The sequence below is a fragment of the Cynara cardunculus genome, assembly GCF_001531365.2.
Source record: "Cynara cardunculus var. scolymus isolate 2C chromosome LG 11, CcrdV1, whole genome shotgun sequence".
Lineage (NCBI taxonomy): Eukaryota > Viridiplantae > Streptophyta > Magnoliopsida > Asterales > Asteraceae > Cynara > Cynara cardunculus.
Window position 1 is genome coordinate 20,283,879 of NC_037538.1, and position 17,369 is coordinate 20,301,247.

A 17,369-nucleotide genomic window follows, 5' to 3' on the forward strand; every position below is an offset into this window, starting at 1 on the left:
ATTATTAAATGGTTCAGATCCTTGTTTATTCCACATATGCCCTTCACGCCTAAACACCAGCCGCATCCCACACATCCTACACATCTAGAGCCCTCCTTTGCCGGTTGATCTCTCCGGTCGTCTCCCCTATCTCTCCGGTCGTCTCCCTCTAAGCGATTTAAGGTATTTCTCTTCTTTTTAGCCACCGGTTAGCTACTGTGATTTCAGATTCCTTCTTCCCTTGTTGATTCTTCACGAATTTGAGTTTTGTTTTAGCTTTTCCATCACCGGTATGGTTGATTTTCTTGACCCCAGTTCTATCACATGACTCCCAGTTTTATCACTAGCATGGTTGACTTTCTTGACCCTATGGAGATTTGTGATCACCATGGAATTTGAAGCTAGATATGCCGGTTTTTATGGCCATGGTCCGGATTTTATTGATGGTGGGGGAAACTGGTTGGACTTTTTTCTGGTTCGGTCAAAGATCGGAGTTGATATCATTGAATCTTGATATATCTTCTCTAACCTCATATTTGTTCTCTGTATTGCTTCAAGAATCTACTTAAGGGCTTTGACTTCTTTGCTTGAAGTGTTGAACTCCACTTTAGTCAACCTTTTTTCAATCTCACTATAAACAAAATGGTAGCCATGGTCAACCTTGTTGCAGCCATGGTCAACCCTCTCAGGAGCTTTCTTATTCTTGGCTGGGTGTTTCTTGCCACCTTCCTGCTTCCATGGAGTTGGTTCTACAAAATTCTTGCAACTGCTTTACCAATTCCTCTTTGAGGTGAAACAGGAATGCGACGTTTAGATTCCTCACCTTTTCTTGATCTCGAAAGTGAAACCATCTCGTCATCCAAACGGGGTTTGATCATCTTCAAGCTCTCATTTCCGTTCATGAAATCTTGTAAAACCTCCATTCAGAACAAAGGGTTAAAATGTTAATTTGTTGTCATTTAGATTGTCCATTCAGAATAGTTACCAAACAACCAATTTTCATTCAACACCATATCATGCAGAGCCTCTTAACCTTACTAACCACTTAACCATTCAGCATAAAATTGTTCAGCAACTCCGGAGCAGCCCCTAAGTATCGGAAAATTAGTTTGGTCCTCATAAATCTTCTCTCTGAAGGTAGTTTGCTATTAGATGGTGCTGGTGTTGAAGGAACACGTGGTAAGAGGAAAAGACTAAAAGGCCTGGTAGTCTAATGGACGATAACGTAGCATATCCAATTGTTAGAAACCGGAAGGCGTTTGAAACGTAGGTTTAGAGGTCGTGGTTAATCTCTCTGCTGGACATTGATCTCAAACTTTTGTATCTTTTGAAAGGCGCACTTTGGGTTCGTAATGATGGTGGAATTATACCCGGATGGAAGATAGTTTATTCTGGGGACACTAGGCCTTATCCCTATCTAGTTGAAGATTCTCAAGGAGCAACGATTCTCTTACGAGAGACAATTTTTGATGTGCTGACTGAGGAGGCCATAGTAAGGAATCATAGCACAATAAAAGAAACCATCAAGGTTGGGAACTCGGTAGGTGCCAAATCATCCATACTCATATTAGACAAAGATATCTTCAAACTCCCATGTTTAACATAAGCCATATGCTTAAAAAGTGCATTGCTCTTGCTAGGATGAGGGACAACTTTGCCAATGTATATGTGGTTCATAGACTACATTCTTGTCTAAAACTGTTACTTATAGTTAGTAAATTTGATGATGATGAAAGTAATTAGGGACAAGAAATTTTGGATGAGTCTATGAGTGGGCAGAATTCCATGAGTGGCCGACTTACCAAAACTAGCTTGATTTTGACTCTAGCATGGAAGGAAAAGGGTAGCATAATGATAAGGCATTCAATGATTAGCGACTTCAGAGTTTGTGCCCTCGTGAAGGTGAAATGGGTTCAATTGGGAAGGTGACTTTAGTGGTGGCAGCTGGTTGGGGGGATCTTGTAACATCTTGGCAGCACAAGTTTCTTTATTTTTTCTTTCCACCTTAAGGACAAGGTGTTTCTTGGGGGTGGGGTAGTACGCCAAGAATCTAAACAGGATGGGGCCAGCAACAAAAAGTAATATTTGATAAGTTAGGAATAAGGGTAACTTGGTGATTTTCTTCAATGAATTGTTAGGGGTTGAGTATAAATGGTGGAGAATAGGAGATGTGGTGGTATGCTGAAAATTTCCTATTGATTTGTATGGAGAGGCTATCCTCTCGAAAGCTATACTTGTCTTATATTTAATCCATCTAATCCTTCAGCTTACCTGTTCTCTCTCTCTCATTCTGTTTGTTAATTGCTTGAGGGTCCGGTTCTCAACACATGCTTGCAAATTTCAGGTTTCTGCTGCTGCAGTGGCTCATGTTATTGGCAGAAATCCTGGGTTGCGATGTTTAAAGGCTAGAGGATGTGAAAGTTTGCTACAGCAGGAAATCAAAATTAAAGGCAGAGAATATTCAAACAAAATTTTTCCCTTTGAGCTCGGGAAGTTCTGCAAATTGGATGAAATTAGTGTTGGGTGGGGGTTTTCATACATCTCTCTCGAGGCTTTGAAGCCTGCAGTTTCATGTCTCAAAGCAATAGAAGTGGGCTTGGGTGGAATGTTAGGCCAGGATGGGCTGAAACGGCTACCTGCAGTTTGTCCTTCACTGGAGTCTGTAGTTCTGTATTTTCAGGTATGTAGGTTGAGGTATTGTTTACGTGTAGAAAGAGTGTTTATTGTAACATATTTACAACTAATATTTGAAAGAAAATATGCACTTGCAATGGGAGTCCCTTACTAGGGGTGTGTGTTGTTTCACTTATCATTGTCAATAACTACTTTAGGTTTCAGAAACTATATACCATAGCACCAGAAAAATAGATTTAGGCGTGATTCATATGAATATCAACCAACTCTCTATCCAGCATTACTCAAGAAAGCCTTGCTTGTCCTTGTCATTGATTTAACAAATGAACGTACCTTTGGAATTCAAGATAATTCAGGCTTGTCATCTTTCTTTTGACCCATCAGACAAAGCAAAAAATAAATGACATGTGAAAATGGATGATTGGTACACTCTCCTTCAGTTGAAGCTATCGAGGGAGAGATCTGCAACCCTTTCAGTTCTTCAATGCTACTGCTTCTTGGGCTTTAAGTTATTGATGAATTCTCATTCTTCTCGTGACACAAATACATACATACATTCTGACGTGATTTTTGTATATCTCTTTAATATATAAGCTCCTGTTTTCTTTTGTTTCTTTGCTGAATCTGGCAGGTGATTTCTGATCATCTCATAGTAAATCTGCTGGAATCCCTAACACACCTCAAATCATTTGCTCTGTGCCACTGTCTTGGTGAGACATCTTCATTGAGTTTTAAAGTCAGCATGCCAAATTTGAGAAAGTTGAGACTTGAAAGGGTAGCACCATGGATGAGCAATGCTGATTTGGTTAGCCTGAGTCGGAATTGTGCAAACTTGATTGAGCTGTCATTGCTGGGATGCAGACTTCTGAATTCAGGTTTGTAGTCATTGTCTGCTTGTTTCATTTCAGCTATATTTACCTACTGGCATGACGACTATGAAAGTAGGTAATGATCGAGGTAATAGTACTATAGATGCATTGATATGCCTTGAGGGGGATAGCTACAGTATTGCCTACTAATTATGGGGTATCAACTTGGCTAAAAGAAGGATGTGGTGAGTGGATGAAGGAAGAGTATATCTCAAGAATAAATGAGATCCAAATTTACAGTAATTAGACTGAATGGTATGGGGAGCTTATTCACTTACCCATGCGTGGTTTTTTTTCCGGCTTATTGAGTAACCCATTGGGCCGATTTGGCTTATTTGGTAAGAGCTCCCCCTTGCCTTTATGCATTGAGCCACATTTCATCCCTTTATGCCCCTGTTTTCTTTTTAATTTCTCTTCTTTTCAGTATTTATTTTGTTTCATTATTTTGTTTTAATTTCTTTTTGTTTTAATCTTTTTCCCTTTCAATATTTTGTTTTAATTTCTTTTCTTTTGTTTTCAAATTTTCTTTTGTTTTACTTTTCTTATTTGTATTTTTTAGTTTCTTTTCTTTACCTTCTTTGATTTTAACTATAGGTCTTGATGATGTGTAATGTAATATCATAATTTTAAATGTTTTACAGTCTACGATTCATGTTTCATAGTTAATAAATAATGATCTTTTTCATTGTATTGTATTTACGAGAGAGATCTAGACATGGCTTGAAGGGAAAAAAGAAACAACCCCTTGGAGTTTCTAGATTTTCAACAACAATTTGATATGTAGCCTAGAAGGTCAGAATAATGGCATTCAAGCTACTAAATCACTTGCGCTTGCTTACCCTTGGATTTCCTTGATGCCTTGTCTTTCTGCGAAGGTAACACAAAACCGTTGAAGGAATTAATATAGGGATATAATACTGTTATTGTAGTGACAATGAAATAGAATCAAATAGTTGATCAATGGTTATGTTCTTATTCTACAGACAGATTTAACATTAACAATTTAGAAAAAGCCGTATCATGCTCTAAATTTTGTCATAACTTGATTGTCTCATCTCTATTTGGTTTCTCATGGTTTCAGTTGACTTTATTATTGCAGTTATAATGAAACATAATCAAACAGATGATGAAAAGGCTGTGTTGTAGTTCTGCTGACAGATATTTAACGTGAACAATTTACAAAAAGCTGTATAATGTTATAAATTTTATCTTTGCTTTTCATTTAATGGTTACACTTTGTTTTTGTTTTGATGGGATTATATTTAATGTCCGTTCTCTACTGTGTATAACTAAATGAAAGTTAGATTCAAACATATAGTTAAATCTGTCCTATCTCCTGTTTTCTCTTTGTAGAATCACAAAAAATCATTTCAAGTTGTTGGCCAGGCTTAATCTCTATCCATCTTGAGGTATGCAACTAACATTTCCTCAGTAATTCCACTAGAAGAATGTGTTAAAAGAAATCTAAATGCTTTAAAAAAACTTGTTATTGAGGCTTGTTTTCTTTATTGGTTGATATTCTATTTTTCTTCTTGTCTATTATATGTTCTGCACATGTTCTAGTTGGTGAAATACTAGAATTGGAGTTTTCCTAGTAGTGATGTTCGACCTGGGAGAAATTGATATGGCCCAACCATTATTTGCTAATAGGCCCAAACACTCAACCCATATACCCACCAAGTTGAAGGACTACCAAATGTAGTATGGGCCACATTACAGTAGAAACCCTCTTAGGTGCTAGGATCATATTTTTACTATTGCAATTTGAGCCCTAGATGATTTGTAGATGTTTTTTTGTTACTATTGTATGGCTGAAATGTAATTAGAATTTCCTATTTTAACTCAAAGAAGGGAATAGCCAGAAAAAGGTATTTGATGAATCTCATCTTCTCTCTTCATTCTTCCCTATTCTTTCTTCTTTTTTCTTAAGAACCCTAGCATTGGTGCTTTCATTACCCTGGAAATGCATGATAACTCATGCCAAATCCATGGATGAACTCGGGGTTGCAACATAGGTCAATAGTCAGGCTATTTCTGAAATCAACACCAAACTCACGGATCTCCTTCTAACTCCGGCTCAAAACCCTAAAAATTTGCACGTATTCGATCCTCCCTCCATGCTGTGAGCTCTCCTTCGATGGCTCTAATCCTTTGGATTGGATTTTCCAGCTGAACGGTTTTTCTCCTACCACTCCACACATGATGAACAACACATTGATATTGCTAGTTTTACATGACTGGTCAAGCCTTCACATGGTTTCAATGGATGCATCGAAATAAGCAGTGGTCTTCTTGGTCTTGGTCTGCTCTCACAAAGGCTCTTCGACGACACTTTGGGCTTTCTTCCTTTGCTGACCTTCAAGGTACTTTGTTCAAATTGTCACAGACTGATATAGTAGTTGCCTACCAAACAACTGTTGAGACCTACAACAATTGAGCAACCAATCTCTCCCCACCTGCACTGCTGAGCTGTTTTATGTCAGGACTCGAGGCGAGGTAATTTTGCATAAACCTTATGATTTATCTGCTGCAATCGATTTAGCAAAGTTCGCTGGAGAAAAAATTTCAGTCAATCAAAACCCCCTTAATCGAAATTCACAGACCAGATTTCAATCACCAACGATTCCACCGTTAATCACACACCCACAATCACCCAGTTCCCACACTCCCTTATTAGCTTTACTACCCCTTCCACCGCCACCTAACCAACCTCTCCTTCCACCACCTATTAAGAAATTAACAGAATGAGCAACAAAGATGTCGAGCTCAGGGACTGTGTTCTAATTGAGATGAGTGCTTCCGACCTGGCTATAAATGTGAGAACTGATTTCTGTTGCAATTGCTCGATGGGGATGGGGATGAGGATGAGGATGAGGATGAGGACTTGGACGCACTAGATCAACCATTAGAATACCTATCACGATTAGGAAATACAGATCAGGTCCCCGAAATTTCTCTCTGCTCTCACTAGAATAACCCGTCCCCGAACCTTCAGATGGAAGTCGATAGAAACTCAATGCTCGTTATAGAAACAATTGCCAATATCAAAACCTTGATCGTGAAGAAACCTTGACGCCTATGAAACAGTGGCAGAAACTTTTCACAGGATTTAGGGTATTTTCTCCGCACCCGCAAAGCAGAGTTTCGCGTTCACGAGACATTGACAGCAACCATGGTCTTTCATCTTCATCTCTTTCAATGATTTTTCCTCTTTGCTCTACATTTCCTTCTTTTTTCCTTCCTTCTTGGCTTCATCTTTGGTTCCGTGAGACATAATAAGCTTTAGGAACACCCGTCTTTGCCGGCTCTATTTTCACAAGTTATTTCTCAGACTTCTTTTCCACGTTCACTTGATTTTTCTCTTCTTTCATCACCTTGAGCATGCCTTCACCCATGTGAGCTTTAAAATAATGCACAATCTGCACAAAAAACACATACCAAAAGCATAAAAACTATCTCGAAAAAAATTCCAACCGTAATTAGAGAAATAAAGGAAAAATAAATATAAAGTGCATGAAAATGATAGACTAAACACTAAAATTCGCTCATAATGCAACTGATATACACAAAATTAGGTGCATAAAATGCACTTAACAAACCACCCATAAGCTACACTTTCTTGTCGTCAAGAAAGAAATAGAATTTATTCGGGTAAACGGAAAGAAAAGAAAGAAAAATGAAAGAAAATCTTCGAAGGTGTCAAAATGAGTAATCCCACAATCTCATAAACCTAATTAAGCATTAAGATTACACATCATAAATAAACAACCAAACACCATGTGTTGCAATGGAGTAAACATAAGTAGGAGTCTGATTACCAAAGTGTCAAACTAACACACACCAATGAAGCATATAGCAAAAAAAATCGCAACCTAAAAAGATTTCGAAAACATACCATAGCCGCTAAGCGAAGGGGTACTGATCAATAAGGATGGATGCTTATGTTATCGCTCTATGCTCTCAAGCGTGTATAGGGACGTGTATATGCTCAAATTCGTCCCAATCAAGATAAATAGAATGTAGCCTTGACACGATCAAACTTATTGTCAAGTCCAGAATTTACCAAAACAATACATGTAATGAGGGCTTTGAGGTAAGGTTAGAGGTTAAAGGTAAGATTAGGCTCAATTGTTGGTGTTGGGAGACTTAATTTCTTTGGTTTATGGTTTTTTTGTTGTATTCTTTTTTCAATAAGGCTATTGTGTCACCTATTGATTTGGTGATGACTCACTGATCTGTCCCACTATCCTATCAACACTTAGTAGTTATTGGTTTCTTTGTATATTAATTTATTTGTACATACTTAAAGCCCTTGGCAAAATCAAAGACTAGTCGATGTGAAGACGATGCTGTCAAAATTACACACCAAGACTCCAAAGTAGCTGATTAGAAGATTGAAGATGTTTTGAAGCTACTAGCCGATTGAAGAAAGATCTTCATGCACCAAGATTCTAAGTAGTTTTTTGAAGCTACTAATCGATCCAAAGATCTCCCTACAGACTAACCATATCTCTGCAACACCTGTGTACCTGATAAAGACTTTCCTTTTCATTAGGTTTGTCTCTACTGAACAGTGCTATGTGCATACAAAGTACGATGAAAATGACATATCAACTGTGGAAAGTTTCCTTGGATACCAAGGTAAGGGCTATCATTGCTTTGTCTCTTCCTGATGATGTTTACCTCTCCTTGGTGAACCTCACTACCAGTAAGGACATGAGGAACACCCTATGTGTTCTATATGAAGGAACTATTGAAGTAAAGAAAAGCAAGAAGTTTGGCCTCGTTAGGCAATATGAGCTCTTTATGCATGGGAAAGGTGAATCTCTCACTGAGTACTATAACAGGTTTAACAGCTTCCTGAATGATCTGAAGCTTCATGGCAGGTTTGTGTAAGTTCATGGACTGTTTACCAGATTTATGGGAAAACACTTGCACTGGCATCAAAACATCTTTGACTACATGCCTCTTGCTACTCTTTATGGAACACCCAGATCTAAGCTCACCAACCGAAAAACCTTAGACCGACGCTCCTCTTGACAAGTCCAATAAGGAATGTTTCAACTGTGGCAAGAAAAGTCACTTTGTTGCAGAGTGCAAAAGCAAGAAAATCTCCAAGAAAGTTGACCTTTAACTTAAGAGTCTAACTAGTTAGTTACAGAAATGCATGAATCAACTGAAAGACTTTGATAAATGATCTGAAAGAACAAAAGCTAATTAACAATGTTCTTAACAAAGAAATAACCCAGACCTACCAGAAGCTTGAGAAAGAAAAAGCTATTCTGCATAAATGGGCTAGATCATCCAAAAACTTAGATAAAATCTTATATGATCAAATCCCAAGTGAAGTAAAGGTTGGTCTAGGTTATGATTATGATGAGACATTTGCTTCGGTAGCAAGATTGGAAGCTATCCGAATCTTCCTTGCCTATGCTGCATACAAGAACTTCAGAGTTTTCCAGATGGATGTAAAAAGTGCTTTTCTGAATGATAAACTTACTAAAGACGTCTACGTGAAGCAACCTCCAGGCTTTGAGGATCCTAAACATCAAGAGTATGTCTATAAGTTAGACAAGGCCTTGTACTGTCTTAAACGCCTCCTTGTGCATGGTATGACACTCTCTCTACTTTTCTTTTGGAAAATGGCTTCTCTCGTGGTAAGATCGACAGTACCATATTTCTTAGGAAACATAAGGTAATGTCATTCTTGTACAAATTTATGTGGATGATATCATCTTTGGTGCCACTAAAGAATATGTGTAGAAAGTTTTCGAAACTCATGCAAAGTAAATATGAAATTAGTATGATTGGTGAACTCACCTTTTTCTTAGGTTTGCAAGTCAATCAATCCGAAAGAAATCTTTATAAATCAAAGTAAATATGTTAAAGATCGTTTAAAGAATTGTGACTTCTCTGAATGTTCATCCATGAAAACACCAAAGGCACCTCCTTTGAAACTGAATGCAAACCCTGATGGCAAATCGGTGAACATGACCAGATATAGGGTATTCCCAATCTGGGTCTTTGGTATCCCAAAGACTCGGGTTTTTAACTAACCGGTTTCTCAGATTTTGACTATGCAGGTTGTAAGGTTGATAGAAAGTACAACCTGAAGTTGCTAGTTGTTGGGTGGAAAGTTAGTCATTTGGACTAGCAAGAAGCAACACTATGTGTCCATCTCAGCTAAAGCTGAATATGTTGCTGCGAGTAGTGCTGTGCACAAGTCCTATGGATGAAAAATCAGTTAGCTAATTATGATCAGTTGTTCTCAGAAATTCCTTTTTTCTGTGACAATTCATGTGCAACAGTTATCGCCAACAATCCAGTGCTCCACTCTCGTACAAAGCACATTGATATTCGGTATTACTTTATTAGAAACCATGTGATGAAAGGTGATGTTGGACTTCATTTTATTCCGACTGACTATCAACTCGCCAACTTATTTACCAAGCCTCTCAATGACGCTAGGTTTAATTTTCTAAAAGGTGAGTTGGGAACGTTAAACGTGGAGAATTAAAATTTTGAGTTGTCACTAGCTGATTTCCGTGGTTAATGACACTTAAAATAGTTGTTGATTGAATAAATTTTGTTCAGAAGTTCGATTCTTTCAATAGTTCGTTGTTTTATCTCCAAGTTCAAAAGAATTTTTGTTGCAAGTTCTTTTTCAAACGAACCTACATACCTTGGTGATAACACAGATACCTCCCCTTTCCGAGGTCCTTCTCCTTCACGTACTCACGGCCAATCACCTGAGATCGATAATCTCGATGATATTGCAAGGATCAATGACCTTTCAACTACGGTTAGCGATGACATCCTCTTTCTACATTATCTACGGGTGCCCGAATCAAAGGTCCTCAAAAATTGACCCACGATTTAGATCAGATTTATCTGATAATTGGTCGAGCAAACAGAGTGGTGAGAACTGAAAAGCTATCATTGATAAATGATATGGCTTATCTGAATAGATGGAGATAATCAAATTTCTCAAGAAAAGCAGACACATGTATTGTGAGTATGTCTTGAATCATTTTTATTAACTATTGGAAAGGATCTTAATGATCAAGAAGCATCACCATTTAAGTTCCCCTCCACAACTCTCTTGTTCGTAAGTCACTTTTGACTAAAACTGGCTCACTTGTACCTCTCAATATGTTAAGAAGCAAGACTCTCTTCTTCAGAAACTTTCAAAGGAAGGTAAGGTCTCTGATGTCTCACTTCTAGATCTTACTCTCCCTACTGATGATTGTCATCTAGAAAGAACTATCGTGTCTACACTCGAGCATTGAATCTTCTTTTGGGACGCGAGTATCTGACTTCGATTTTTTCAAGCCTCTTAGATACCAATAGTTGATTCTCAGCTACTTCATGAGATACTTAGTATCATTAAAACTAGTGAAGCCGTAAGAGTCTTCTATACTTTGATATATGATAAACCGAAGAAAAGAGATGCAGTTGCAGCCACCATGGAAGTAGATGATTCTGCTAGCTGATCTCTCATGTGTCTCTTGTTCTTTTGATCTCTCATCTTTACTTTATGTACTTTACTTTCCATGCCTAGTATAAATTTATAATTCATATTCCAATATTTACTTCAAATTTCTTCATTCTTGTTGCATTCTTTGATTCATTATTTGTTGTACATATGTTATTGTAAAAAATCAAAAAGAAAAAAAAATCAAAAATAAAATAAAGAAGATAAAAAAAATCAAAAGAAAGAACCCAAAAAGAATATATACATGGGTTACCGAATTTATGAGTTCTTATTTGGGTGACCCATGTATATATTCTTTTTGGGTTCTTTTCTTTAGATTTTTTTTTATTTTATGTTTTTGATGTTTTTTGATTTTCTTTTATTTAACATACATACAAAGCAAATAATGAATCAAAGAATGAAACAAATAAAAAATGAAGAAATACATAAATTGGACATTTATACTAGGCATGAAATGTAAAATACATAAAATAAAGAAGAGTTCAAAGGAAGAAGCACATAGAGATCAACTCGTAAAATCATCATCTACATTCATGATGTCTACTATATCGGTGGCTATAGCTGCAGTCACCTTAAGAGAAAATAGTTGAGGAAGGGCACTTAGCTTGTAGTGTTTCTTGATTATTGAGATCTTTCCATGAGACGGTCAAAATGATTCAACATAGTCACGATACATGCTTCAACTTCTTCTGATAAATTTGACCGTCTCCATCCATCCAGATAAGCCATATGAATTCATCCACGATAGCTTTTCATTTCTCACTACATCATTTACCCGTCCAACTATCAGAAAAATTTGATCCGGATCATGGGTCAATTTCTGAGTACCTTTGATTTGGGCACTAGTGATTCGAGTAGGAATATATCGTCGAAGTATAGAATCATTATACCATTTTACCCTCTTCTCCCTAGTCTCTTCATTTTCTGACTAATCTACCAAAGACTAAGACCTGTTGGCTTCATCAAATTGCTTTTGAACATCAATTAAATTTTAGCCGTATCCTCAGCTGAAATGCCCAAGATATGATGATCATTTCCAACGGGAGTCGGAACTTTAAGCATAAGTTTCTCATTTGTGAAAGCTTTTGCCAATCTTAGTTGCATTAGCTTCGGCAGCTTCTTCATCCGGTGTCATGGGTGACTTTTTTCTCGACGAGTTGGGACATCCATGTCCCCAAAAATTGAAGTAATAGAATCCTGAGAAGAGACAACCTTTTGATGCTAAATCAGCTGGAATAGTAGGCCGAGAACTGGGCTGCTCCCTCTCAATAGATAATATGGCTGCATCTCTATCTTGATAAACCAGCTCCCCCTTAAAAGGAGCATGTTGATCATCATTGTCGAAAGAATCATCATCAGAAGAGGAAGAAGAATTTGGTTTGTCCTCGTTGTCACTTGCATGGATAACTGTCTTCTCCCCCCAGTGGGAACGGGGGAAAGCATAGAAGCGGCAACACGGGAAATGGGGGTAAGAGGAGCATCAGTGGCAAGCTGAGTCAGTAATATCCGATCCGAGTCAGTCAACTAACTGGTACCAAAGTCAAAAAAAAAAAAAATCAGATGGAGTCTTTTCTAAAACCATCTTTGAGATTTGGGTTTGAGCATCGGTTTTAGAATGTAGATCAATAAGAGAGAAGAATAGCTTGATTCACATCAGCTTGAGAATCCGAGTGTGCACGAATATCTGCTATATCCTTCAGAATAGCTAACTGAGAATCTGATAGAGCAGCCACTCGGGCGCTAAGATCATCAACACGTTCCCCAGGTGTCATAATAGTATGACCATAATCATGCAGGTCGGCATCCCGTCCATCTTCCATAGCAGTACTATGGTGGCAAGGGTGTCCAACTTGCTAGAGAGATCAGTATGCAAGGTGGCCTACTGACAACCAAGCATCCGAGAATGAGCTATGAGGTCATGAAACAATTCTACCACTTCGTGAGGTAGAGCACATAAAATGTCAGGAGGAGATGGAGCAGCAATCTGAAAACTCGGCTGAGGTGTAGGCCTGTAGAAAAATCACCAAGAGGCATGTGATCTAGAGTAGGCGAACGAGCTTTGATTGGGATCGCTGACCTATCCCGAGAAGGAATCTCAACACTCACTGTATCATCGGCGCTCTGAAAGTTACCGATGGGAATATCACTAACGTCGGCTTGAGGCTGGACGTCTGTATCTAAGAAATAGGCATGAGGCTCAATGTCTGTATCAGTAACACTGGCGTGAGGCTCAATTTCTGTATCATCGACGCCTGGGAGAGGACGGTCATCGATTACCAACTGAGGAGAGTCAGTGGGCTGGTAAGACTCACGACCAACATCTAGAAGCAAATAGCATAGAAAAGGGATCACATCCTAAGTCGGAGCTGAAGTGTCATCAACCATGCAATGTCATCGGGATTATCAACCTTGGGTGATCGGCCGTGAGCATGTGGAGGAGAAGGACCTCGGAAAGAGGAGGCATCCGAGTCATCCCCAAGGTCCTGTAGAGACGCCGAGGTGGAGTGATGTGGGATCCTCGACTGTACAACAATGTCTTGTTGGGAGGGCACTGAGGAGCTGGGGGTGTATAGTAGATGTCTTGGGCTCTGTAGGACAAATTTTCAACAACCTTGGACTGTTGAGAGTCCTTGGTTGGAGATATGTGTTAAGCCCTCATAGGTTTCTTGGCCTTGTTAGATGAAGAACCAAGAGTGGATAACTTAGAGTGCCTCTGCTTAACTTTAGAAGGGTGTAAGGCGATGTGAGACTCCGAAGGATCTTTCGGAGTCGTAGCCTCAGAAGCAGATGTATGCGGAGGGTGTTGGTAGAAAACTATTAGCCAACCTTGCCAAGTAGCCTTTTGTGGCCAAGGAAGTGGCCTTTTTAGAGGCAGTAGTTGATGTAGGAGAAGGGGCAATAGATTGGAGGAGTTCTTGGTGACTGGTGCAATATAAGGATGGACCTTAGCTGCTGTGGACACCAAAAACTCTCCCCAAACCGGATTAGGAGATCTGGCAAAAGAAACCATACCTGAGGGGAGTGGAAGATAAGTAGGCAAAGATGCCTTCTTCAATGTTTGAAAGCCAATTTGAGAAACTTTTAGATCATAGTAATTGTCAACATCGGCTGGCATGCTTGACCCAAGCTTATCAACTATCATCATGGAGAGATATGATAAAAGGTATTGTTGGACTCTTAGAAGAGCCCATCTTATTCACTATCTCCCCGAAGAAATAACTAGCAAAGTCAATCTTCTTTTGAAAGATCAATGCATAAGCAATCTGTGTAACCGAGGTAGGAGACTCATCCATGCCTCCGGTCTTGGAGCTGAAACACTGAATAACGTGCGAGAAAAAGAAGTTCCAAACACCACCCATATTTTTGCGATAAAGAGTTCCTTGAATCTTAATAGTAGGGTCTTGCACGTAACCCATAACAGTAGCAACAATATTAGATCCTCAACAGAAACAAGCTCATCAACAGAAAAGGACACATCATTTGTAGAGAGAACGGAAGCCTGAACCTCCTTAGTGGTGTCATCATATACACAGTGCCATCATATACACAGGTGGCCCGAAAATTGCCTATAAGAAACTTAGGGGCCGTTTACCAAATGCTTACTTGGGTAAGCGCTTACCAAGTTATATTACCTTACCGGATGAATAAGGTAAGGACCAAAAATATTATCCGGTAAGAACGAGGCAAGGACTGAGAGTCTTACCCGGTAAGTGAGGACAATGATTCTTACCACGGTCAGCTCTTACCGGGTAAATTGTTGCATAGAAAGCCGTTTTTGTTGACTAAAATCTTACCTGATAAGTAGATAATAGTATTGAATTTTACTGGTAAATGCTTACCGGGTAAGTGTTTGGTAAACGACCCCTTACTCATCTTTGGAGAGTAAGTTAAAGCTTTGTGAAGAGGGCACTTACGAAGAAATCGCTGATGATGTAGAAGTCCGGATACTTCTCATTGTGATCTAACAATGCTATGTAGTTGCATGGTGAGAATGCAACAATATCAAAAGTGAGAGAAACGGGTTGCTCTTTCCTTAAAGCTTTGGATGGGTGGAAAACTTGGACGCCATTGTTGAGCTTGAAAACACACAGTAGATTGGCTAGAAGGTTTGAAGATGTTTGGAAAGGGATAAGGGAGGGAGAAGACATATAAAGGAAAAGATGAAAACAAAAGTCTACATTTTATTGACCAAAAGTTGTCAGATTAAAAACCTAAAAAGTCACCTTTTGTCTTATCAAAGCATTTTCCAATAGATGTATCCAAGTGGCTAATAGGGAATTTTCAAAGATATAAGTGTGAAGATTGGAAAAGATAAACCGATTGGATCGCGTAATCGACTAGAGAATTGGTCGATAGAGGTTGGTAACAATGGGAAAGTAGCCGAATGGAAATCGGTTGGGATTGGTGGATGAGGGAGTACTCGATTAGGGGGTTCGGGTATGGAACGGGTAAGGTGAGATCCGCTAGGGGAGAGGCTCGATGGAGAACGGGAACAGAAGGGGTTTTGGGCGGTGTGGATCGGCTAGATGAGGGGACGATTAGGAAATGGTATAGTCGGGTAGGTTAGATGCTGTAACAAGAGGGTTTAGAGAGGAGTTAAGGTTTTGACCGGGAAGGTGTTTGGGATGCGAGTGGATTGGAATCGGGGAGGGAACGAAGGAGGATACAGTAGTCGATTAGGATAGAGGTGCAGGTAGGAGGAGATTACGTAAGAGGTTTCGGTGAGTGAGATAGTGGTTCGTGATGTTGGCGCTAATGGGAGTGAAACCGGGTAGCCGACTAGAAGTGATGGAAATCGGTGAAGAAAAAGGGGAGGGTGAGGTCGCCGATGAGAAGAGATCGGCTAGGGTAGGGGTCGCTGACTCGGGGGTGTAAGGGAGGTGAGGGTAGCCGAAGATATTAGAGAGAGAAAGGAGAGGGAGCGATTGGTGAGAGTGCGAGTTCAACTTGATTGGAGGCCGATGGGTTCGGAGTAAGTCACCGATTTGAGAAGTGGGGGAAGGGAATCGATCACTTGAATTGAAAATCGACTAGAGGAGGGAGCCGATTGGAGGTGAGTACACCGATTGGTTAGAGGGGAAAGAGAGAAAGAGAGGAGATCTGGTAGATAGTGTGTGTGGGGAGGCTGATCGGTGAGGGGCCGAGAGGTTTGTAAGCGTAGCTGATTTGGTAACGAGACCGAAGTGGAGGCGTTGACCGATTAGGGTGATTGACTGGAGTAGAGTAGGCGATGATGATACAATCGGTTAGGGAAGAGTTTAGAGAGCCGAGTGAGGACGGGTTTGGTGAGAAAAATTGGTTGGATGGGATATGAATAGAGAGGTATCCGAATAAAGAGGTAACCAATTTGGATATGGAGAAGGATTTGATCGATTAGGACTAGAGTGACCGACCAAGGTTTCCAAAAACAACTGCCTTTTAATTCTTTGTCAAAAATCATCTTTCGAAAAATGAGTTGATGTTTTGAGACCAAACCACACATATTCTTTTTAACTAGAAATTCGTGTTGGGCCGAATGAAAATGGTGGTTGGCTAGTCTAGGAAGGAAGATTTTCAATCACCATTTTCCTCTTGTCCCTCAAAATTATTTAGCAAAAACCAAATACTTTCAAAAATAATTTTAAAGAAAAATCAGCATGTCAAAAATACTTTCACAAAATTACTTTTGAGCTATCACACAATTTCGTATATCAAGAGAGAGATAAGATACTTAGCTGATTTCAAAAATCAACCGGTTCAGAAACCCATCATTTCCAAAATAATTGTTTTTTTAGAAATGAGTGTCTGAAAGTCTTGACATTTCCAAAAATCAACATTATCAAAGATCACCATACTTACAGTTTTGTTCTGAAAATGAATTTCTGATGGGTAGAAAGAAAATTTCACTCATCGAGGGGGATGGAACACTTATTCACACAGTTGACTAATACTTAGTAAATTATGCTTCAGTCCATCCGCATAAGCTACTCGGTTGAAGGAGTACACCATATTCTTTAGTAATACCTCTTGCATTATCTCCAAAGGTTACAGAAGGACCAGGTTCAGACACATAGTTGATTAGCAGGGACTTGTTTCCGGTCATGTGTCTTGAACATCCATTATCTAAGTACCATACATGGCTTGTCCTAAGCCCAGCAATCACATATAAATCAGTTTTTAGGTACCCATTTTACAATTGGTCCATTGGGTTAGGAGATTTTTCTTCCTTTACGTTCCGTACTGGCTTAGTAATTTTTTCGTTCGGACGTCACCACAGTTATAACATTTACGATAAATAAACACAGGTTAAATAGATATCAACGGTGTATGCTTTACTGTGCTAACATACTTCTTTAGATCTTTTGATAGAGGAACACTACATGCAAAGGAGATAAGGAAAAGGATAAACATGG

At 39.1% G+C, this 17,369-nt stretch overlaps 1 protein-coding gene across 5 annotated transcripts in view; it reads left to right on the forward strand.

Annotated features, from left to right (window-relative positions):
- Nucleotides 1-17,369, forward strand: part of LOC112521450 (BTB/POZ domain-containing protein FBL11) — a 43,799-nt gene that overhangs the window by 21,220 nt on the left and 5,210 nt on the right. For 4 of the 5 annotated variants that reach the window (XM_025130317.1, XM_025130321.1, XM_025130318.1 and 1 more), the window contains 3 exons: nucleotides 2,324-2,659; nucleotides 3,245-3,488; nucleotides 4,836-4,891. In XM_025130317.1, the coding sequence (XP_024986085.1) occupies nucleotides 2,324-2,659; nucleotides 3,245-3,488; nucleotides 4,836-4,891 (636 nt within the window). The remainder of the gene's footprint in view (nucleotides 1-2,323; nucleotides 2,660-3,244; nucleotides 3,489-4,835; nucleotides 4,892-17,369) is intronic. The other variant, XM_025130319.1, reaches the window with a different exon arrangement.